At 40.6% G+C, this 25,826-nt stretch overlaps 1 protein-coding gene across 5 annotated transcripts in view; it reads right to left on the reverse strand.

Moving 5' to 3' along the window:
- The window catches only part of ZNRF3 (zinc and ring finger 3), a 66,565-nt gene that overhangs the window by 39,974 nt on the left and 765 nt on the right, over positions 1–25,826 (reverse strand). The window contains exon 1 of one of the 5 annotated variants that reach the window (XM_085593162.1): positions 62–25,741. The exons of 3 other annotated variants lie outside the window; for them this stretch is intronic. In XM_085593162.1, the coding sequence (XP_085449288.1) occupies positions 62–70 (9 nt within the window). In that variant the 5' untranslated portion in view covers positions 71–25,741. Of the gene's footprint in view, positions 1–61; positions 25,744–25,826 lie in introns of those variants that run through there. One more of the 5 variants, XM_085593163.1, reaches the window with a different exon arrangement.

Raw genomic sequence — 25,826 nt, forward strand, 5'->3', positions numbered from 1 at the left:
AAAAGTACAGTTGTTGGATTATCAAGTAATGGTAGGATAGAAATAATTTCATTATATTTACCTCCCACATCACGCCCAGTATCTTCCCCAAAACAAAGAAGGGAAGCAGCTGGCATCTGCTAAGGATGAACAGACACACTTCTTGAGCGTGTGTTTTGGAGCATGAAGTTTCAGTTGCTGTCAGCACAGTGGCAGCCTGAGTGCTAATTCAAATGGCACCAAAGCTACATGGTTTGAACAAATCCTCTGGGTTGCAATACAAAAAAAAAGCTGTCAGTAAAAAAGGTTTTAATATTTAGAAAATTCTTGATAACTACCCTTGACTGCAAGTCAGCCTGGAAGTACCATTAGGGAAGGAAAAGACAGATCAGTGACACAGTCAGCTTTAGTCAGCATGAAAAAGAGTTTTTTCAAGGCTGAAATGTAATAGCTCATAGCCTAAAGATCAACTCTGTTTCTCAGTTTAGTATGGAAATATTCAAGTGATGTTTGAATATTTACACATACACTCTTTCAAGAGTCTATGAAGCATACTATCTCTGGCCAATAGAAAAGTTCCTTCAGCCTGTGTTGCACAAGATGCTCTTTAAAGTTTTTGAATATGATGAAAATTGAACAGCCTGAACTAGAACACTGATTTTGTGTCTTTCAGAGTGATGTGATGGAGACAAACAAACCTCCACCTCAGAGTGCTCTCAACTCAGTGATGGAGTAAGGATTTTGTTTCCCAGAGCTCGCAGCATGCCCTGAGGCACAGGTCCAGCAGAGGTGGGATTCCAGCAGTGCCTGCTCTCACTGCCCAGACCAGACTTGCCAGCACCCACTCTTCTTCTCCACATTCTCCCCCAGCTGCTCCTCCCACACTGCATTAATTATTTCTAAGGAATACTATTTACTGCTCTGTCTTGATATGAAAGTACCTGTGCTACATACTCTGTTCAGTCTTTCCTCATTCCTCTGCCATAAATCACCCAGTTCTGACCAAGTCGACTGCAAATCCCTTCACACATCTCTCTCTCAAGATATTAGAGAAAGAAAAATATTGGAATCAGCTATGGGTATTATGGGTCTTCATTACTTCTTTGTTATGCTGCTATTAGTCAGAATATTTTGGACACCTCCCCTTACTTCTTACCTTTGCAAAGATTTCTGTGAAGCTTAACTTTTAAGATTACTAAGCTTATAAATAGCTGACTTGAGAAAAATGATCATATTCTTGTGTTGAATTTTGTCATAAAGTACAAAGCCTCTCCTGGTCTCTACATTTAACTTTAGCTTACACTGCAACAACGAAAAAATGTTCTAAGAAAATCTTTGTGACAGTTTACAATCTGAAGGTAGTGTTCATCTTAAATTGTTTCTCAAAGTTTGCCTTTTGGTCAGATCTTTACCTTTTATAAGCCATTCTGGACCAATACACAAACCAGTAAAGTTTACAGAAGTTGTTTCCAACTCCAGCTGTCACATGCCTTCTCATATCCCTGTTTCCCCACATTCTGTTCCAAGCTTTCCTCTCCAAAACTTATCATTTGACCTTCCTTTCATCTGATAACCCAAATTACTTCAATGGATTGTACTCAACTTATAGCTTCTGCCCACATGAAAACATTTTAATGTGTTAGGTAACTTTTAGAGGGCAAGGACCCAAAAGGGAAAGCAGAGGTCTCCAAATAGGTACTGTTTGCTTCCAAACTGCCTCGCTTTCTCCAGCATCAAGTTTTCAAGAAATTACTTCCACGATACCCTTCATAATCTGCACCTGCTTTGCATGTTTTCTGACAAAATCCAAACATCACACCTAGTTTTATGTGCACTTCTCTGTCAGCTCCAATCAGCACAATCTCTGTGGAAATACAGGTCAAATACAAGCCAAAGTCACTTCTGTGGGTACACAAGACAAGGCTCTAGAACAGGATGTGACAAAAGAACACAATCTCCTTTACTGGAAGGTGAGATGCCCCTGCCCAGAGAGGAACTGAGAACTTTAAAAGAAGTACAGGTCAGTATGTAAATCAGGCGCCAAGAGTTCTTCCTGAAAACATATTACGGTTTAACATTTGGGTTTTTCCACAGAAGAAAAATACCTGCTGCGCTGGGTTCTCCATTTCAGGCAAAGCAATGAGTAATGCACTGCTTCAACACTTTCCATTACAAGAATTCAGTGCACATTGCAATCTTTCATATCACCAGACAGAAAGCACTTAAATCCACTGGGGAAAAATCGCCCTTCTTAAAATCTACCACCTGATGGCAGCCTGTGGCTTCGGTCCTATTGTTCCAAGTGGCAACTGGCAACCATTTTGAGTGAGATTAGCTCTACCCTGAGTCACCACTGAAGAATGCTCCCAGTAGAGAGAATGACTTGAAAATCAAAAGCTGTGCTTGGTTCTAACGTTGCACATTGCTGAACTGGTCTCTGCAAACATTTCCATTCCACACACTCTGAAATCCATCCTGCCTCTTTCAGGCCTAATTTGTTTTGTTTTGCAACAGGAAATAACCAGCTTAAATGTAACACAGGCTCCACAACTCAGTCCAGTGCATAATTCATAAGTCTTGGTCAGATCAAAAGTTGACTTGATGGCCAGTTGCACTCCCTGCTCACAGCCTGTGCTTTGACATCTTGAACAAGAATCGGAATTATTCCGCACCCAACTAATTATCACTTCTTTGCTCTTTTTAATTTATCAAAGGCACTTGTAGGAACTTAGCACTTGGTGCCTGAAGGATTCAATTAATGTTATTTAAAGTCAAACGAACAATAATGGAAGTTTCTGGAATTCTGGATTCCTGATGCACTCGCTTTTCATTACAAGGAGTTTATTCCTGATCTAAGAACAAAATCAAATTCCACTTTGAATAAAAAAACTACAAAAAGTGAACTGTTTTACAGAACAGGAAACCAAAACATGTTTTCTCAGCTTTTTCTGAGAAATTTTAATATACATACTTATCATATTACAGCACAACAGGTACCAGAAATTTCTAAAGTTAAATTTTTGCCATAATTAAAATAATGGGCCCAATTCAACCTTAAATTTCAGGTGCTTGTGCTGTATTTCAGGATACATCAGAAGTTCCTCCTCCTTTTTCCATCTCTTCCAGATGATTCCTCCTTCATATGGTCACTAATCTATTGCCTCAATTCTCCTCTCTTCAAGACCAGCCCTTCACCATTTCACTCCCACCCCATGCTGCCCCTTTTTTCTCTCATCCAACTCCTCCAGCCTGGCACACAACCCATGCTAATAAATCCAGTCAAGCCTATTGGCTTGGGTGTAGTGCTGTGTATCTCCTGCTGGCACACCTCAACACTGAGGTATGCCTCAGTGATTGGGAAATGAATGCTGTAAACTGCACTCCAAAAACACAGCAGTGTGGGGTGAACCTCTGCAGGACATTCCCCTCACATGTCAGGAAGTTTGGACAGTGCAGGGAATGAGGTAAGATACTATGAGAAAAGAAAATACAGTGTTGTGGTTAAAGCAGATGAATGCTTCCCAACAGAGGGATTGCTTCCTCTGCCACAGGACTCCTATGCAATGTTGGGCAAGTCAAAAGCAGCCATGCAGGGTGTGACCAAAAATCCAAACAGCACAGTAACCTATCCCCAACAGTTGCTAAGTACAGAAATTCAGAGAATATGAAAAGCAGGAAAAATAAGGAATGTTTATGCTTTAGATACAGCCTCTTAATTATGGCTATCAGCAATTAAGACCTCCAGAGCTGAGATTTCACCCAAATATTGTGTTTAAGTAAGCAATACATCTATGTTCCATGTTTTTACCTAATTCCTTTGGAATGACACACATGCTTATGGCTTTTACACCATCCTACAGCAAGAAACACAACCTACTGTTTTTTAAATCTACTTTATTTCGCTTTACTGTAAAGCTGTTTTGTGAATTTCACTGAGAATGCTCTGATAATCATAGTGCAAAAACAACCAATATTTTTTTCCTTAATCACGTCTTGACATCAGACTTTATTCAAAGTCTCTTGTTAACAGCCTCTTTTCCAAACTGCTAAAATTCAGATCTTTTTCAATGAATGTCACACTGTTACATGACTCAGATGATCCATAGCTTGTGACCCATCTGCTCCATTATCTACTCTCCTCTTCCACTTTTATGATGCACTGCACTTTTATATGCAGCATTCAAGCTCTTAGAGCCCAATGGTGCTCACCAAGTCTTCTGCTTTGCTCTCTGATAATTTGCCCTCTTACCTTTCCTGCTAATTGCAACATCCCATGAAATTTTCAGTGTAAGGACAAGGTTTTCAGAATACCCTTTATTCTTAAGAAGGGAAAGAAATCTTAGCCACAATTTTGAGAAGCTTTTTATGATGCTTCTTTGTCCTTCCTGGTGCATAGCTCCAGTTTGTATTACAATTAACTGAGATCAGCACTGATAACCTGCTGTACATACAGCTGTGACTTGGGAGAATCCCTTTAACCAAGGTCCATAAAAGGCACATTCAACAATGGGAAAGCAGAAAATGTGGCAGACACAGAAATAAAAACAAAGTCATGGAATCTCTGCCGAATCACAAAAACAAACAGGAAAGGCTAGGCATTATGAAAAGAACAACCACACTCACAGGCTCATCTTTGCCCTCCACTGCTGGGGAACCTCTAATTTTGTCTGTAGTATTTAAATAACACTGAATTGGTGTTCATTTTTAAAAATAAATGTAAGAGTCCATTCCATCAGGCATTTTGAGAATAGTTTATCTATCTATAGAAAGCTAATATATATCACAATCACCAAAGGCCATAACAGAAAAACATCTGTGCTGGAAAAGCCATGGTTAGGATGCTTCACTGACTGCCACACAACATGCAGCCTCTTTCAGGTAGCTAACAGTACAGCAAAGTATTTACTAGCAGTCTTGAAACAGTCATTCTAGCTCAAGAAATCACAATCTCCCCCAAAAAATATAGCCATTCAAGTAAACTTATCTTTGTATGATGAGGCAACAGACAGAATTACTTTATTTCTACCTGTAATACTATTGTTCTCTATAAAAAGTTAGCACATTTCCTCTTAGATTAACAACCTTTTCTAGTTTCTTACACAAAAGAAAATCTGAATGAACAAATCAGACATAGTAGCTGACAGTTCTACAGCTCTGTTCCTATATATACTCCCTCAGGCTGGAGTCTGAGTAAAACCTGTTCATGATCAAACTCATCTGCTCACTATCATCATCAGCTTCCTGTTCATTCATCAGTATATGAATGGCTACAATAGGACCATCAAGACAAAAGATGGCTTCAGAGGGAATGTCTAACAGAGGAAGAAGTTACATCAGCCTTATGCTCCTTTGTTCACAAAGCTCTGACCATTAATAGCAGCTAAAGACAAGGCAGCTGCTGCACAGAATTAGGAAGAGACAGAAAGAACAATTACTTCCTGGCAACGTTTTTCCCCTGCAGCTCAAAAAAAAAAAAAATCACAATGAAGAGTAAGAGAATGAGAAAAATTCTGGAGATTTAGTTGTCTTCCCCCCAATCTTGTTAATGAGCAATGGAAGTAGGTACCTGTCAGACATGCCAATAAAACTGCTGTTCTACACCTCCTACACTACACACAGCAATGTGGACTCCACTGCTCTTAGAAAATAAAGTACAGTGTCACAGTGTGCAGCAACCCCCAAAACCAAAACAGATCTTCCCTAGGTGCTCTCAAATTTAGACAACACATAAAGTAATGGACTGGAAAAAAATAGGAAAGAAAAACCCATCAAGGGCTCTCCTGTAGAACTTGATCCTTATGGAAAGACCTAAGCCACAAGCTGGCAGAGCCTGGAAGCATGTACTGCAGAATTCTCACCATATGCTTGCTCTAATCTTACATTCCTTCACAAGTATCTGCTACTGGTTTCTGCCAGAGTCACTGGAGCAGAGGAACTTTTTTGGTTAACTCAGGATGGCAGTTGTGTTAATTCACTTGGCTGCATGAATCGAAAGGCCACAGATAACTGCTGGCAGCAGAAGTGGCTGCACAAACTCAGTAGGGCATACATGAAATCAGCTAAAATATCTTTTTTTTTTTTTTTCCTTCTGTTGCTCACTAGAAGCAAAGAATGGGGATGCCACACTGATGGCAGAACCCATCAATTTACCCTATTCTATGGGGAGAGAAACCTTTGCTTTATTAACTGCCCTCTACAACAGACTGGAACAGTCTGTCCTTCATATATCTGGGTGGGATTTCCAAAAAGAATGTATTTTAAAGCAGAAAGCCATGGTAACTGCTAGGAGTCCCATCCCAGAATTTTTCTCTATCCTCTGTGTATGGTGAGGGGAAAGTGCCTGCAGCACTAACACAAGTACATGTCAGAGCTCATCTCAAAGCTCTGTAAGATGTGCAAATTTCCTGGTGCCTGAAGGTTTGCTAAGTAGAAACCAAAATCAGAGTATTTTAAGTGTATTGAAGCACTTTCTATTAGTGTCAAGTATCAAATCACACACATCTGTAGAAGCAGCACTGCAGAAGAGACATGCAGGAGGGTGAAGAGAAAACGTTTTGATGCTGACCAGCAAAATTTAGAAATTTCCACATGAGGCAACACAAGAATGCCAGTATCATCCCACATACTCCACAACAAAGAGGATGAATCCCTTTTTCAGCAGGGACATTACTGCTTGCCTTGTTAAGGTAATAAACTGATTCAGCAGATTATAAATGTAGCTTTGACCCCAGAAAAAGGCATTAAACTTAACAATATAGGCAGTCACTTTTCCCTCATGATAGATTTAGAAACTTCAGGGAACCACAATCTTGTGTACTAATCTGAACTGCACTGCAAATGGTCTCAGACCTACAGGGGAAGGAAAGCTGTAGATTTTGCCAGCAGAAACAACCACTTTGATCTCTGGCATCCTGGAAAACATTTTGGGACTGAGATAATCCCATTAGATCTTTCTTCTAAAACAATCAATAAGTGAAGCAATGCAAAATGGTGAAGCCGATTTTAAATTTTGGAGTTAAGAGCTTCCCAAAGACAGACAGAGGGACAGCCTCTCCCTCCCATGGACCTCCAGTCTATACAAAGAGCTTGTCCTGCCTGAGCTCCACACATGTAAAAATCAGTGCAAATATATTAATTGATATGCATTGCCTTTCTGTTAGTAGTTACTCATTCAGGCTTTCAGTCATGTCTTCATGTAACTTTTGGATTTCAGACTTTGCTAGCTCAGGTCGTTTACCATACAGCATAAAGGCACAGCTTTGGGTGGAAAAGCTGGACTACCATGCTCTAGGTCACAATTTCACAAGGTTCCCTTTGAATTATAAAGGTGGGACTTTTATAAGCAAAATGAAGGTTCAGAAACACTTCTGCAGCTGTAGCATATAAAGTGAAGTCTGTAACAGAGAAGATTGAAAACTCCCTCCACCCCTGCACATCTGTTCCAGTAAAGTCTCACCTCTTCTTCCCCCTTTCCACAGATAAAGGGGAAGAACTGTTTCTTTCCAATTCACAGCTTGTGCCTGAACAAGCCTGTGCTTCTTGACAGTGGATCTGGTTTATCACTTCCCCTCCAACTCCACCTTGCCTGTGCTTAACTTCTTTTCATACAAATCCATGAATTTTTTAACCAGCACTCTCAAGAGAAAACAAAATAAGCTTCCATTTTAATAAGGACGGCAGCCTGAAAGGAAGCATTCCTTTCTTTGCCATTTTCCTACTTCATTCCACATGGACACCACAAGTGAGAAAATACCACATGCAGAAGTTGTGCAAAGTAAAACAAGACAAACTGCAACTTTGCAGACACTTCAAAATGTTTGAGCTCCACACTACTCATGAAAACCTTCTATATACTGAGGTATCCCTGCTCTATCTCTGTGGCACATGTTTCACCTCTCTAAACAAACAAGGACTGTCTTTGTGCCTTTGTTTAAATTAAGGGAAAAAAAAAAAAACAACCTGTCTCACAGGCTGTGATTACATCAGCAAGAGCATTCTCCTTTTCTCTATCAATCCTCCCTTACTCAGGCTTTGAAGAGCCTCTGTGTGCTGCTGCCACTTCCTTTGATCTTTCTATTTTATGCCCCAGGGCCAGCCCTGATAATATCTGCTTTGCCTGCACAGTTTTGGAAAAGGCAGCAGCACCCATTCCTGTCCAAGAGCAGCTTTGTGAACACACTGAACCGGCATGTGTGCCCTGTGATCCCGGAGCACAGACACACAGAACACACAGCCTGCACACAGCCACTGCAACAACATGTGGGCAGCCTGCCTGTGCCCTCCTGCCAGCCTGCAGCTTGCTCCTCTTAAAGAATAGATGACCCTGACAGCTTATGGTTATCCTTTCAGCTGGGCAAAGCAACAGAAGAAACCCTAGAGGAAAATGCTGCCTATTTTAGCAACTAAATTCTTGACACTTTTGTTGTTCAAAAAGAAAAAAAAAGAAAAAAAAAAAAAAAGGCAGAGGTAGAAAGCTGAAGATTCAGTGACAGAGCAGCAGGGAAAGAAACACAGAGATCCTACCAACAGCCAAATGTCTGATTTTTAAATTATTAAAGATGAAAGGACATCATCACTATTATTACTATTATTATTATAGATAACTCTACCTTGAAATTTGGAGATCTGACCTGCAGCACTACCATCATAGTCTCTTCAATAGATATAGCCATGTATTTTAATTTTACCCCTCATTAGCTATTGGGGAAATTGCTTTTGATTGTCCCTTTAGTGGCATTGCTAGAAGGAAATTTGTTTTCCTCAATTTCATGTAATGGCATCTCCCCAAAAAATGTGTAACAAGAGATTATTAATCTTGGATTAATAATCTGGCAAGAGACAGAGCGTTGCCCTAGAAAACCAGGGAGCAACTTCAGTGTGTCCAGTTCCACTGCTGGTCCTGGCAGGAGACAGCAGGTGTAGCAGAGCCAGAGTGCACCAGGCTTTGCCCATGGCAAGGTTTGCTCTCCAGGAGAGTACCCAGCAGTGCCATGCACAGTTCTGACAGCAGAGGATACACAGCTCCCCACTGTGCAGTGCTGCTAACCCAAGGCTTTTCTTACAAACATCATGGCTCAGTTTCCTCCATTTGGGGCAAGTGCCCCTACTGTCATTCTCCTGTCAGCTCCTGCTGCACTGAGAGCTCAGCTTGGCTAAGGTGGAACATCAGGCTGGAGATTTCACAGGTTCTAGCCAGCTTTGGAAAGCTCTTTCCAGACTGGAGTGTGACTTGTTTTACAGCACTCAGCAGAAGTGAATCCTTCTCATCCCAGACAGCAGCAGGATGCACTTCACTACCAGATCACATCAGAAGCAGTCAAGGATCTTCCAGCAGGACCCCTGTATTTCTCACGCCTTTATGGGAAAGGATATTTTTAATCTTTATTTCTCGCAATGTGTCCTGATCCAAAAATTTATAAGAACGAAATAGCATTTGAAGAATTTCAGGAAGAAAGCCTTCACACTGGGACAGTGATGGCAAATCTGAAATAAACCCTGACCCTTTCTGCCATCTCAGACTGCAGTTGCAGGCAGCTGCCTGCTCCAAGCTAAGCCCACTGCAGCCTGCTAGCTACAACCCCATTCCAGGTTTTACCCTCAGCCGCTCCTCCGAGTACTTCAAAGGAAAAGTATTTTTGTACAGCCCAGCAAGGAGTGTAAACTGTTCAGCTGCTTCCAAAGCAAGATTATTTAACTCTTAAGTACCCAATATCCCTGCCCTCAGCAAGGGATTTCTGTGTAAAGAAAAAAAAACTTGACCAGGAGCCTAAACATTATGATGTGTTCATGACTTAACTAAAAAGTGACATGCCAATAGTCACCTTCCCATTTCCCCTCCCTCTTGTTTTGGAGGTGAGGAAGAGGTCAGAAAAATTAGGATTCAAAAAATCAATTTATGAGAGCCATAGAATCACAGGATGGTTTGGCTTGGAAGGGAATTTGAAGCTCATCTCATTCCAATCTCCTGCCATGGCTGGGACACCTTCCATCAGACCAGGTTACTCCAAGCCCCATCCAAGCTGAATGGGGCATCCACAGCTTCTCTGAGCAAGCTGTGCCAGTGCCTCATCATCCTCAAAGTAAATAATTTTTTCCTAATACCACACAGATACTTTCCATAACATATTATGAATTTGTTTAAACAGCTAGAAGACATCATTTCTCTTCAGTAATGTCAAGTCAGCTATAACCATCTAAATACCTTCTGAAGTCAGGCCAAAGGAACCCACAAATGCAGCAAACTCCAGTAAACTAAATGCTTCCCTTGGCCTCCCACCCCTTCTCACAGTAGTGACAAGCTGAAGCACAGGTTTCCTAACAAATGAAACCTCAAAGAAGTCTTTGCAGAAAATATGAAAATAGCCCGGCTGTCTTTATGCTGAGAGACAGCTGTAAAGGTAGACACTCAGTGTTCTGTTCTTAAAGTAAAAATGGGACCAATTTAAACTACTTTTGTTCCAAAGTTCCTCATGAAGTTTGAGTTTCCACACTCAGCAGTTATTTCCCTACCACTCAGAGCACACAATGAATGGGCCACTGCCCACCACTCCCCTCCTCTTCCCTGGGGTCCCAATTTTGCTTCAGGCTCAGATGGCTCACAACTGTACACAAACACTTACAACCCACCTTCCACCAACACACAGATCCAGGGAAAGGCACTCATCTTTACATTAACAGAAGATGGGTGAACTTTGATTTCAAACAAGCCACTTCATTTTGTCCGACATCAGCATATATACTAAAGCATACGTACTCATATGTTTCAATTACAGAATCTGCAAAAATCATTGGGATTTACTGTATTCAAGCTTCTTTTTGCTTGGTTATTAAACAACAGAACTTGCCTACTAATTAAAAACAAGACTCTTGCTTGCAGTGAGGCTTTCCATGCCATTTTTCTAATAATGTTTTTATTCTTTACTTTATTTCTTATATCGCAGATTGTCTAATTTGTACAAGGCTACACTCAAACTGCAGCTACATCTTCTTTACCAAGGCTCATCTGTAATTAAAACACTAAAAACCTGGTAAATGTTCTGCCTTCATCCACATGACAACAGAGGGCAAGATATTGCAGCAGTTTTAGTTTGGGTATTTTAGTTCTGAATTTTTCTTCCCCCTCACACATCTAGCTGATATTTCAAATAACTGCACCTCTGTTACCAACACAGAGAACAAAAGCTCAAATAGATTCAACTCCTCATTGCTTTGTCAAATGTTATCTTGTATCTGCAGAATGGAGAAGGGGTTCCTTTGGAGAGTGCTGCAGGCATATAAAGGTAAGTCCCTTCCTCTGAAGGATAAAATAAAATAGTGTCTGCTGCAGCACTGCCACAGCAGCAGCACCACCATTATGACAGCTTTGGTAATAAGGATTTGGGATTTGCCACAGTAAATAACTGCGTTCCCATATTTCCTTCTGTCCGTAGGCATTACAATTTCTCTTCTCCGTTCTTTTCAGCAGTCTCACTCATTTCAAGGTGGTCCCAAAAGCTCTGAGAGCAGGACAGAATTACCATTAGGAAAGTCAGGGGTGCATGTGTGGGAAACACTAGCAATAAAACTGGTGTGTGTGTCACACACACATACTTTGGGAGTGCAAGGCAATGGGATATAGCCAAGTGCTTTTGACTCAGACCTGATTTTGCTGAATACAAGAACAGTCTTGAGTTCTTCTCCTAAAACTCTTAGGAATCTTTAAAATCCAGCCCATGACCTATTTCTTCTGACCTCTCTGTGTTTTCAAAGTTAAGAACAGCCAGAACTGAAGAGAACCTGTAAAATTATGACTTACTGTGAGCATTTAATGTGATAAAGTTGTTAATTTCATTATCAATTTTCTACAAGACCTGTCTCAGTATACAGGCTGGAAAAATGGAATAAGGGTTAAAAAATTAGAGAGGTTACAACTTAGAAAAACTTCTTATTTGAATGCAAGTTGAAAAGTTACCTGTCAAACGATTCTGTGCAAACCTGAAACTGGCTAAAAAGTATCCCCAATATATATTATTCATATGGCTGCCTGAATAGCTCCTTCATTGAATGCCTCTACAAAACGTGGTTAAGAAACTCACACCAGAATATACAGAAATAACAGCTAGTTCTACATTATTCAGGTTTCTGAAATTCCCACTCAAAATATTCAATATTCTAGGTGCTGCATTACTTCACTACTACTGGCTAATATTTGCAACAGCTGCATCACTCAGCAGCAGAGCCTGAGGAGTCACCACAAACTCTACATATAGACAGGAGACCCAAAATTCCAATTCTTTTTTTTCCAAAGACTATGGAAACAGCTTGGGCAAATCACAACAGCAGGCTTCCCAGACTGATAAAGCAGAGAGAACTCAGTTGAGCTGTACCGTGAAAACACAGCTGTGGCTGTTTGCAAAACTTTGGTGCAGCAATTGACAGCTCCAAGGGAAATGTGTCACTGGGAATTTCGATGTCATGCAGCAGTGCCTGTGGCAGAATGTCCAACACAGTGCTCAAGGTCAGCTGTCACGCCCAGTCCTTCCCAGTGCTGAACTGGAAGATGGGACAGAATACAAAATATTTGATAACAGATCACTATTACCCGGAAGAAGTATTAACTTTATATTAATATTTTTGCACAAGTGGTTGATGCAAGGGGATGTGTCAGGCCTGCAAGAGCCATTAAATCATATTTTGAAAGTTAAATGATTGTTCTGATATTTATTTGAGGGAAAAATGAAGCTCTGCCTTTCTCATTTTCAATCTAGAGACATCTTCTTCAATCAATCCAGCAGCTTAAAATCTCACACTACAGTTTCAGAAACTTCATTTGGCTTTGGGCAGGCAGGCTGGGGTGATTGGCAAACACTTCTTATCACAAAATATACTATAAAATGAAGTTGATGACAAGTTTTCAGGATTCTGCTATATGGACTACAAAAGTAGAATATTATTTACCAGACTAGCACACTGCTGCAACTATTCAAGCATGACCTATCTTTTTTGGGCAATATTAGAGCAAAAATAAAGTAAATCCTGGAACTTTGAGACATGCCTGAATAGCCAACTTTTGGATCTGCTTACTTGCACCTTAATTCTCTCTGTCGGATCCCTAATTTTGACCCTAAGAAGGGCACTGAAGTGATTTCCAGAGCACTACTAATTAGCTTTCTTCAAGAAAGGTAAGGTCTCTTGAGATAAAAAATACCAACCCTAGTTTCTCTGCCTGCAACCCATCTGTGAGTAATTTCACGATGAAATATCAGAACATGACAGAAATAGTGCCACCTATAAAATTGTCCTGAAGGATAACCACAACTCAGGCACCAGTGATTATTTTAACAGACCCTGCAGGGCTGGGCTGGGAATTCCAAGATTCTACACCACTCTGGCCTTTCCTTTCAGTGTCTTTGAGACCTGGTCCATGTCAAGGGACCAGAGATAAGACATATTAAAAATAACACTTAAGGAGCACCACATATAAGAAATTTTTTTCTTTTTCTAATTTAATTCTCTTTTACTGCACTTGTGTGGCTAGATATAACAGAGCTTTTCACAAATACCTCCAACTGCAGGACTAAACCAATCACATTTCAGAACAAACCAAAGCTTCCTTCTCTACCCTCAAATAGAGATGAGAAGAGAAATTCAGCTACACAAAGATTAACTCTGAATTAGTTAGAGGTTAATATAATTCTTTCCTTAGTTATTATAGAAGAGTGGGGTTGAAACTTTAGGATCATGAACTTTTATAAATTCTCTTGCAAATAATTTTCACTTTGAAGTTCAGAAACAGTTGTGTGTTTCCCTGGTAGTGCCCTGAGAATTCACACAGGAACTAAAAGCATTCAGAAAGTAAGAATTCAAAGGCAAGAAAAAGGTACCAGGAAAGAAATCAGAGGGCAAACCAAATTTTTTTCCAACATCAGAGCCCTTCCAGAAGCTGCTCCCCACTCCTCTCCATCCACTCTAGAGAGCAACAACACGGGCTTGGAAAAGCAACCTGTAGGACAGCAGGGGAGAGCTGCTGCTCTGCCAGGATTAGCTGCCAAATTTTAAACACCCTGAATGAAGTTTATTCACCCACTGAATAACCCAAGACCTGCCTAAGTACTAGAAATATAATCCTGGAGTCTTAACATCAGAGATCAATTCCCCATCAGCTAATGAGAGACAGGAACAGGCCATCAACAGAAAATGTAAATATCTCCCTAAAACATGCATGATTTCAAAGCAATCTTTTCTAGCATTTCAGTTAGGCAGCATCTGCCCACCTGTTGCAAAGCAGGGCATATGTTTTGCTCTAACCCATTTTGTTCATGCTTCCAATAATTTGCTTCATTCACTGTTAGCAGTCATCCCTCAGCATCTGCAAGGACATGTCACAACAGGTTTCTAAATGGACAGTAAAAAAACCAAACCAAACCAAAAAACACAGGTACCCATAAAGTGCCAGTCAAACAGCACATTCTTAATTGCTTTGAAGGTTATTACACAATTATAAATGTATGCTGTATCCTTAAAAATTAAGCTGAAGAAGCACTGGAAATGCCTGAAATTACTCTAAAAAGAGAATTTTTAATGTAAATTGCCTTATCTCTAAATATATATTGGGTTTTTAAAAATTATATTCTTCTAGCAGCTGTCTCAGCTTGGAAAGGTAAATAAACCAAATCCGCCTTCCAGAGGCACAGTCTGTAATGTTAATTCCATATAACACAAACAGCAAAAATCAGTGCATTCATGTAGAGATTCTTTTTCAGACTAAGAAATGTTATTCTCTGCTGAGAAATGGAGCCCTGCAGTTGGGCATGAATATGCCACATTATCATGCTGATACAAAGATTAAATTCCTCTATCATATAGTTCATGAACCATTCCTTAAAGCAGAGCAGCCATAACCACCATGCCTCTAGAGGCAGAGGAAGTGCTAGAGGATATTCTCCAGCTGGGCAGTGTTTGCAGTGTGCTATACCCCAGCAACTGCTTTAGGATGGCTTTCTTCTAAGGCTTGTTCAACTTCTCTCTTGTTCTTCTGAGCATCTTTTATTTGCTGTTCCAAGCTTTTTTTTTCCTGGCAAGAATGCTATAAAAAATTCAAGTTCCCTGCCCCACAACTTTCCCTTGACAGATACTCAGATTCCTATTACTTTTCTCAGTTGTTCCTACCTGGACTAGTCCTAACCTAGGTCAAAATTCTGTTGCCTCAAGAACAGATTGCATCAGTTTGTGTATTCTGTTCTAAAGACTGTAGAACTCATTTTACCTGGAATATGTTTATACTGACAAGATTTCAACATTCACCAGTACTTGGATAGTACAACTGCTAAATATATATATATAAAATTCAGCTTAAGTAGTGCTATCTGGTCTGACAAATATCTTTATCTATGAGGTTATTTGCTAGCAATATCCTTACCACCCAGTATGCTTTATCACTTACACAGGTAGCAAATATTTTCCCAGCTTCACCAATTTGAATTCTAAGCCAAGTGCAACTTAAGGACGGAAAAGTAATTTGATTTGCAAAAATTCTCATTGCAATAACATTTAACTAGATGTATGCTACTGTCTGTTACTTCCTACTAAGACAAAAGCACACTGACAGAGGGAATCACAGAACCATTATTAAGATCAAATCCAATGCCACCATGTTCATCACTAAACCATGCCCTCAAAGGCCACATCCACACGTTTTTGAATAATTCCAGAGACAGTGACACCACCACTTGCACTAGGCAGTCTATTCCAATGCTTTACAACCCCCTGTGTGAATTTTTTTCCCTGATATCTAATGTAGGACTCCCCTAGCACATCTTGTGGTTGTTGGAGAAATCTGCCCAGAGACAGAAGCATGGAGTATTTCACAGGTGATAAATTTGCCTGTCCCACACGGATATTTCAGGGTATGTATGAAGAAGCAAAATTACCTTTGTTAACAACAGTTTGGAGGCAGGAACTAAGGAAAAATGAAGTCACTATCACATCCACCCATCCCTAGACACAAGCACTGGAATAGCACTCCAGCAGCCATCCAGTTCTTTCTCTAATTTTGTGTATTACAGAGTTCTGCTTAGTGGCATATTTCAGAAACGCTCACTGCTACATTAGTAAGCTACAGGTCTCTATTTCCCTGCTGAATGTCTGTAGCAAGAGAAGCCTTACTCTTTGAGCAAACTGCTTATGTCAAATAGAAAGCAAGCACTTTCCTCCTTTATTTCCAGGGCTATTTATCTACCCAGGCAGCGACATTGATTTCACTTGCTGAACTAGAAAAGGCTGTACCAACAGAGAAGTACATCTACAACAGAAATGTCAAAACCCAGAGACCCTTTCCTCTGTAGGCCATGCATTAAAACAAATTACCATCACTGAAAGACAGAATTTTTTACTAAGTGAAACCATTCAAAATAATACACAAAATAATACACAAAAAATACACAAAAAAATCCGCTACTTCAACATTCCAAGTTTACCTAGAAGATCATCCTGCAACACAAAGCATATAGAACTTCACAACAAACAGTGAGTGCAGCAGAGCAGGATACAGGAATCTGCCTGGACTACCAGCATCCACACAGAGAAGTTCCAGGGAAAAAATGCCATTGCTTTGCTGTCCCAGTTGGCCATGGCAAAGTTTCTATGGGTCAGGACATCAGTAATAAGGGAATCCACATGACATCCACAACACAGGGCAAGAGGATACAACAGAAGGGCAACATGGCAGGGGAAGGAGGAAAAGAGAAGCCCACAGCAGAAGCTGAAGGAACATTTTCTTATGACACACATTCTGCCTCCTGTGGCACCATCAAGGTAAAAGTTCAAATCACGAGGTCTAGGACACCAAAGCCTCAGGTATCTGAAGTGCCCAAACCCCACACCTCTGTTTCTTAAATTACAGTGCCAGCTCTGAGCAGCCCCCTGCCAGGGGAGCAGGGAAGCACTGAGGCAAAGAAGCCTGAGATGGGTTAAAACTTGAATGAAAGCTCATTTTTTTTAACACTCCTACCCAAGTCTGGTCAAAGTTTCATTCAAGTCAAATGATCCGAGTGGCAATTTCCTTCTAAAATTTTATTCCGTAATTTCTGATCAGATCCTACCAAAAGCCAAATCCTAAGTTTTCAGTTCCTCTTCACACCACAACCTGCTCCTTCCTTAGGGTCTGTGACAAACATTTCTGTGATTCCTGAGGGTGCTCCAGGTCTGAGCCACTGCAAACCCACCTGAGTTCACACAGGTAATGGAGAAGGATTCACTGTAAGTGGGTTTTGCTCAAACTCTATTTTACTGCATCTATCTCTTTTACAATGTGTCTGTAGCAAGGCTCAAACAAGGAGCAACCATCCAGTTACTGGACAACCCCCAAGCTGCAGGAACTAGAAAGGAAATCAAGTGGTTCCCCTCTTTAAGTATTTAAGCAATATTTCTGTAACATAAAACCACTCTGATGTATACAAATCCAAAAGAGACCAAAGAGTAGACAGAGGGAAAGAAATTTTGTTGTGTGAGGAAGAACTTCTGCTCCAATTAAAAAGAATACACACTGGAGTGATCTGAAGCTGCCTATAAATATTCAAGAACATCAAAGCCGGTCCTGTTAAATTAAAAATGCTGTCACACAGATAGGAACTAGCCTCTAGCACTGCCAGCTTCAACATGTGAGCCTCTGATCTGAGAGGCAAAGGCTCAACTCTTCAAGAAATTTTATTCAGCATAAGAAGAGGAAAAAAAAGTGAACCAGCAGTTGAGTTTAATAAGGATATTAAATACCTTATGAGTGAGCTAAGTAAAGCTTAACTCTTTCAGGACACTTCAGCCCTTTTACTGAAAAGGACAGTAGCTTCTTCCTATACAGCTTCCAAGGCTGGGATGTCTCTGGGCTCCAGGAAAGCTCCTATCCAAGCCCCTGAGACAAAACTTAACACAGCTTTTGGAAACAGAGAATTCTGTTTGTACTGCATACCTCACACATACACGTGTGCATAGGTTTTGGTGACTATTCCACATCAGGGATCTATGTTCAACACTAAAGCTGTCCAGAGAGATTTCAAATCACCTTCCCACAGTTGCCTGAAGATAACAGGAGTGGTAGACAACAGGATAGCAGACCACTTCATTTGACTTTTATTATTTGAGGATAATTCAGCTCTGGTGTAAGAAGTTTACCCCAATCTGCAACTATAGTCATGTTATTTCACTGTAGAAAAAACTGTCAATTCCCAGTATCCAAACCCAAAAGACTATCCCTGACAGCTCTGAATGGGGGCAGGGGGAACTCTGGCAAGAGTAGCTTTCACAAATAAAGTTGTGGAAAACCAAAATACAATCATATTTTGGAAGTTATTTTATATTAACTAGTCACAATGTCTTTTCTTCAGATGCAGTTTTGGGTTGTAAAAGCTAGCATCTTTTAAGGAGGCAAAACACTGTTTGCTACCAGACTGGGGATACCTTGTCTCTGAGCAAAAAGAGGTCTCCACACCTTGGCTCCTCTTAAATACTGAACTCAGCAGCATCCCTTGGCACTCTTTCAAGAGTTCATTTCTTGCTCCCAGCCCTGCTACACATCACCCAGGATATCTGCCAGCTTGGCATCCAGATCCTAAAGTGTTCATCTGCTCTTTACTCTCACAGCAGGCAAGACAGCATCTGCTCTAAAAGGTTTCTAAATAAATACAAATCAGGTATGAGAAAGTATGCTGGACCTATTAAAATACAATCCTGGAATGGTAACCAATACCTTTCCCTATTATATCACACACACCTTTAGAGACTGCCTCAGGAGAAAACCCAGTGTGCCTAAGAAAAGGGCAGCATTGCATATCCTAACCTCCAAAGCCAGCAAGCACAGGTTAAACCTCATGCAGCACAAACAGAAAACACTCGTGCACACAACTAGCATGCTGTATATAGAATATTGATGTTTTATCTATGAGACACAGTATTATTACTGTTGCTGTTGTTCCTGATCAAGGCTCAATTAAGAGTGCCACCATTTATCCAAACCCAAACAAGTCTATAAAACTTCAAAGACAGCCTCTGTGAAGAAAATAATTTTTTTAAAACTTCACAGCCTTTAAATGAGGTTCTTCTCCATGAACCACAGAATTGTGAAATTGACCCATCAGTGTAAAAAATCCAAACAGAATACCTTCTGCATTTCCAATTCAGGCCTTCAAAAGTACATTTCTTAATGTGTCATCAAAGTAGACAGTTTAAAAGCTCAAAACTTGAAGTTCCAAAGGTAAACTCAACTGCAAATATGATTTGAGCCTCTTCTGCTTGGGGGAGGAGAGGCAGAATAGAATGGATAAAGTAGAGGAGAAGGATTTTTCACAGCCACACAAGCCACTTTTTATTGTGTATATTTTTTTTAAAGCAGGCAAGCATCAAAAGCCTCAAAGTAGGAAAACAGATCTTGGCACAAACTAGGCTCTTTTCCGAATTAAAAGCAATTTTTCTAACACTACAATCAGAAGTATTTGAAAGTTGCTTACCAAGCACATGCAATAAATTCACAGTAGGAGGCACATACTTGCAACATGCATGCCTGTACAGCTAATTAAACAGTTGTACTCAAACCATGACTGCAGACTCTGAAATCTGCCACTCACCTCCTCAGCAATTCTGCCATTTGCTTTACTACTGAAAATTATGCAAAATAATAAAGCAGCTTAAGCTCAAGGAAACCAACAGAAAGCTTAAGCTGGCCATCAGCTTTAGAAAACAACCAAAATCCTCACATTAATGCCCCAAGTAACGTGTCTGGGAAGCCTAGAGAGTCTGCATATATTAAGCTGCATATTTAAGGTTGTACTTGTGTCTGGAACATAACAGGCACCTAATCAACCTTTGTAAACTGGCTCTTCATCTTAAAGCCAAGTGCAACAACATAAGTCTCTAAGCAGCATGAAAAGGAAATTCAAAAAAATGAATGAAAGCAGTCCACCACTGTGAAGAGAATACCCCAAGTCACCAGAGGCCTGTTTTCCTGAGCACTACTGCTCAAGCCTAGTGTAAGCACAGCTTCACCAATGGCATAACTGCAGCCAAGTGCAAATTTTGGGAGTCTCAGCTAGGTATCCGCACGATCACACTTCCCTGGTCACCTCTGTGCCAAGCAGTCAAGAAAAATGCAGAAAATATGACTACTATTTTTCTTAACATGAATCTTCTGTTGCTGTTTTAACAACTTCAAACCACTTCTTTGTTTGAAAACAATCTGTTTTTCCTTTGCTGATCTCTGTGAGTGTGAAGGGCCCTCCTTCTAAGCAAGGAAACAAGAAATAAGGCCAAGCATTCAACTTGCATTCATTCTGTTTTTATGTGCAGGCACACGCTCTGGTTTGAACATATTTGAATGCTGAAGGGCAGATGCCCAAAACAAGAGATAGTATGGACCATTTAACACTTAATGCTTCCTAAATTGAGCACTTCCAATGTAGTAAGTGTATTAATGCAAATACCTGTACCACCTACATAACTGGGTAGAACATACAGCAGATTACTGCATCCAAATCTTATCTTTCTTTAACCAGTCCAATGCTGGCCTCCTGAAAGCATTCATACTTTGAAAAACTGTTTCTGAAAGTTATTTTGGTTCAGAAGGGCCTCACTTTGCAATTCCAAAACAAGAACAAGAAGACTGTAATACAAAAAGGGAGCCTTTTTAAATACACACTCCACCACAAGATGGTATAAACTGGAAGAAAATTACTATGTATGCTAATCAATGGTTTTATACAACTACTCAAGACTTTCCTATAAGATCTGCTCGCAGTAGAGCTGCCTGAGGTTCCTCCCCTCCAAGTCTGCCAGACTGAATTATGTCCTCTACACACTTCAGCTGGTGTCATTTCTGGCCTGCAGCAGGAGAGCACTGAGGAAGCAGCTGTGCTGCCCAGCAAGGGACCACTGAGGTGCTCAAGGGGCTGGGGACCAGTTCCACCCATGGGCCATGGCTGGCCACAACTGCTGGTAACACCATGAAGTAGGCTGTAATTATATATAAACCACTGAAGTCACATAGACCCAGTCTAAACATAAATAAATATATATAAATGAAAAAAAAATCTCCAAATGGATGCGTGTTGAACAATTTCTGAGTACCACTCCTCCCTGGGATTTTTTCCTACTTCCACCTCCCAAACAAGCAAGAGGAGAACATGGAAAAGGAAGTGGTCAGCATCCTGCCACCAAAGGCAAGGTTTGCAAGAGTAGAGAGTTTCAGCATCTGTGAAGAAGTTTAACTAAGCATACAGATATATGCAGAAAAGTTATCTGAACTCCCACAAACTATTTTCCCCACTTGATTCCCCACTTTTACTTGGAAGTACAGAAATTGCACTGGTTGGTCTGAGTATTGAGCCAGTGCTGTGAGCTTTCTGCTTTTATTTACTTACTTAACCTACTTTATTCTTCTTCCTCTAAATGGGTCACATCAGCATTTTTTGTTCTTTCCACTGTAACTTCTCCATACTTTAATATCTTTTACTGCATTTTCTTACACTGTGCCTCCCACCTTTTCTTCAAGAGACTGCCTTAGTCTTACAACAGGGTTCTAATAGAAGGATTCTGGTATTGCTGCAGCTCTGTGCAAAGACCACAAACACCTGAGCTTCCGCCAGAACTAGTAACTCATCACTGAATTTGGTAACTCATATTCAGATCAGTCCCCTCTTGTGTCTTTTCCCCACCATTCTAGGAGACATCTCAGATATTGCAATGCTGAAGAATAAAAAATAAGCATCCTTATTTATGATGTCACAGCTAGAAGCCAATGAGAACAGGCAGCTCCTTGAAAAATAAGCCAGCAATGATGTGACTGGGCTGGAGCTCAGGGTGTGAGGACAGCACCCAGTGTCAAGACAAAACAGTACAAGAGCATAAAAACCTAAACAAAACACCTTGACAGGTGTCTTCAACTACCCACCACAGTACAAAACAGGATAAAGCATGCTTGAAACTTTAAAAAAAAAAGGACAGAGGGAGGGATAAAACTGAGAAACAGCTGGACCAAATCTGTCCTGAGATCATGCCCAAGACAACACCTCTGCTGTGAGCAAGCTGCCTGTGCACTACACTCTAGAAAGGTACAACAACCATGCAAGTCTTTGCCTAAGTGATCTCTTATTTTGAAATCAAATTATGCTTCCTTTAAGGAGGACACATTGACAAAGCCAACCTGAAGCCCAGATAAACGTATTGTGCCCGATGTCCTCAGGATCATTACTGCAAGCCACAGATTCACAGGTATGGAAACGAACACAAACCAAATCACAGGCACCTTCATATTCTAAGAGGATAACTAGCAAAGAAAACATTCAATAAGACAGTGACTCAAAGCCACAAATAATTCTACTTCCTCATTTTGAAGGGCCTTCAGGCACTCAGCAAGAAGAAACTTAACCTGCATGATCAGAAAAGAACAACCAAAAAAACCCAAAAATATGTATTTTTGTCTTCCACTTTCAAGGGGCAAAAACATTCCCTTGACTTGGCCTCCTCTGATCATGGCTAGACATCTTTTGTATCTGCACAGCTATTTCAAGTCACTCCTTTCAACACCATTAAAAACTGCCAACGCTTGAGAGTGCAGTTTGCAACCTTTAGTAACTTCTGCATTTGGAAAAAATAGAGGAAAGATTCAAAGCCATTGAAGTAAGGGGTGGGAGGGAGATGGAAGGAAGGAAGGAATACACAGGCACTGTCTTGCAGTCCAGTTTGAAACCTCTCCACATCCTATAAGAGAAAGATGGGCAATAATTTGCTACTAGGAAGTATAAGGCAAGAGGCTGGGAAGTGTCCCACTTCTGTTTTCTTCCTGGAGCTTAAAGCACTGAGTTATGCTTGTTCTCCACAGACTGTTACCTTTTAAGCACAAAAAACACATGTAAGTGGAGATTGTTACATCATCTACACACTGTCCAGTTCAATGGCTACATAAAGTTCATCATTTCCCTGCTGAGGCTTCCAAGCAGAAACAAACCAACCAAAACACAAACATTTGTTGCACAAGAAAAACCACCCATAATATCCTCAAATCTCTCCTCTATGCTGCTTCTCTCCAAAATTGTATATATCAGTAATCCACCCATATTACTGTATTCAGCAGTACCTTAAGGCAGGAATACAAAAAAAGCAAGACTGAGAGAAAACTTTAAATGATGAATGTACATCATTTAAAGTTTTTGACACATCACAGGCATATAAATTCGATCCTCTTTCCCAAGCACCTCACCTGAGCACTCCAACCACAACCATAACTTTAGAAGAAACACAACATTAGATGCTCCACAGTTTAGCTATCAAGCTGAACAAGGAGCAGGAACAGGATCTCTCCAGTTGCAAGATTAAGATACATAATCTCACTCTGAGCAATAAAGCCACTGCTAGTCAAATCAAATGGATTTTTACTGTCCAAGCACTGTCAGTCTGTGGCCATGTAACACTGAGCTTGAGACAAGACTACATCTGAACTTTTGCCCTGCATGGTACGAGAAGTTTCAACCATAGGGAGTTCTCCAGTCATAATTTGTTTCAAAGCAATATATCATTTTAGAGGTTTCAACAAAGTCTGGTTTTCACAGTCACTCTCTAACCAAACATCTGCAACTTCCAATCTCTTGCCCGTATCAATGGCCAGTATACTGCCCCAAGAAACAAGGGATATTCCAGTATGCCAGACACCACCAAAATGGTTAGACTTTCGAGCAGTTTAAGGACCAGCTGACACAGCAACATAAGGATGACTTTGCTGAATACAAACTGTGGCCACATGAAAGAAGGCATATGAACATTTCATCTCTCTGAAGAGTTATTCTGGGGAGACACTTGACCCTAATAAGATTCATTCACAATAACTTGAGAAACAATATAATAGCACACCACTACTGGATAGGAATCTGACCAATAACCAGTTCAGGAGTGGATGTATGACCTATCAAAAGCTGAAAGTGCATTGTTTCTTAAGGTTGGGGTTTTTTTGTTCAGACTTTCAAGACCAATGAGTAATTGATGCTATTAACATAAACAAAAGTAAGCCTTTGTGTAGTCCCAAAACCACAATTCCTTTGATCCATTCTTTAATGTGTGCCTGATTTTCAAGAACTTCTAATATTTCATCTTAAAGAAAAATGCATCTTATTCTTGAAAGAGCTGTGTGCACTGACAAAGGGGCTGGGGCCAAGAAGAGCTTGCTTCACTGACTGATGTACAACTGGCTGCTGCTGAACAGGTTCTGAGTGGCAACAGCTTCATGAGCCCTTTCTAAACCTCACAGTGAACTTTAAATAATGATCCAGAACAGCAGATTCAAAATGTTCTACAAAAATACAGCCCAGCTGAAAAAAAGGAGCCAAGAAAATGCTGTGAAAATCTTGATCAATTTTGGCTCTAATAAACTCTCTTTCAGGATGAGATAGAGGAAGCAGGACACCAACAAGAGATGTTATATGCAATCTAAAACCCCAGCAGTGGAAACAACTGACAGCACTCAGTCTAGCTGCTCTGGAACAGAATCTGCCAGGTTCTCTCCTCTGAAAAAAAGAGCAGCACACACAGCTCATCAAACAAAAACCTCCAAACCTGCCCATGGCATATGTTATTTAGCATGCATCCAGATGAAAAAGCAAATAAATTTTTGAGTGATAAATTCCTCTAAAAAATTTGCCACATCATGTGGCTTTTGCTGTAGTTTTTCCTATTTGGAGTGCTGTCTATTCAGGCATGAACAGGAAGCAGACAGGTGATGTTACAAACAGTAAGGCCTGCCAAAGTCTGTTTAATACCCTTGTTTCAAGTTGTGCAAATCTGAGTCTTAACAGAACAGTTTATTTTTTCTCCACTTTTACTTAGTCACCAAGAAAGTATGACCTCAATAAATGGCCTATGTTCTGTTCTTAATACTAACACCTGACACAAAAGGAACCTTTGAAGTCTCCTGCCTGGCCCCAAAGACACTATTAAGTCTTAAAATGAAAAAGCACTAAAAGGTTAAAAAAATGTTCATGTCAGTTCCAGCCCCTACTAGCACCACCTCTTCTAAATGTCATAATTATAACTTAATGGGTCCATCCTTCTTTTCTCTGAAAAATTACCTTACATCAGCAATTTGGCTTCACAACTCTTCTGCTTTCAAGAGAACTTTTATAAGAAATCATCCCAGCTGAAACTGTTTTGAAATATCAATCATTCATAAGCAGTACTCATTACTTTAAAAAGAGTTATTTTAATAGTATTTTTTTTGTAGGGCTTTAACAGTTGTTTCTATAACCTACTTGCTACCAGCTAGATTCTTGTAAGTTTTGTATGTATCTTTACATGTGTATGTATGTGTACATATGCATACATATATGGAATGCAAACAAACCAACCCCATAGAGCTGTTAAAGAGAAATAAAGATTGCTATTGGCACTTGCTTAACAGTTAAAAAGAAATAAAGACTGCTATTGGCACTTGCTTAACAGTCAAACTTACTAAAACACCACTCAAGTAATTTTTCTCTACTTAGCCAAAAGGGGAAAAAATAAAGTCAGCAATTACAGGCAACTACAAAGGAATAAGATAATCACTTCGAGAGTTTCAGTGAGAGCAAAGCATAGCCGCGTTCAGAGACGAGAACCATTTCTCCGCTGAGCAAGTCAAGCCCAGCTCCGCGCGAAGCGCTCCGCGGTGGGAGCCCGGCTCCAGGGACCCGAGCGCCGCAGCGCCGGCTCCGGCTCCGTGCGCCGCCGGCCGCGGAGCGGCCAACCCCGGCACAGCCCGGGGCGCAGACCCCACCATGCCGCGGCGTTTCCAGCCCGGCCCCCCCAGAGCGGAGCGGCCCCGCACAGCCCCGGCAGCGGCAGGAGCCGCCCGGGCGGCCCCG

Source organism: Lonchura striata, chromosome 15 (genome assembly GCF_050655825.1).
Source record: "Lonchura striata isolate lonStrDom1 chromosome 15, ASM5065582v1, whole genome shotgun sequence".
NCBI lineage: Eukaryota > Metazoa > Chordata > Aves > Passeriformes > Estrildidae > Lonchura > Lonchura striata.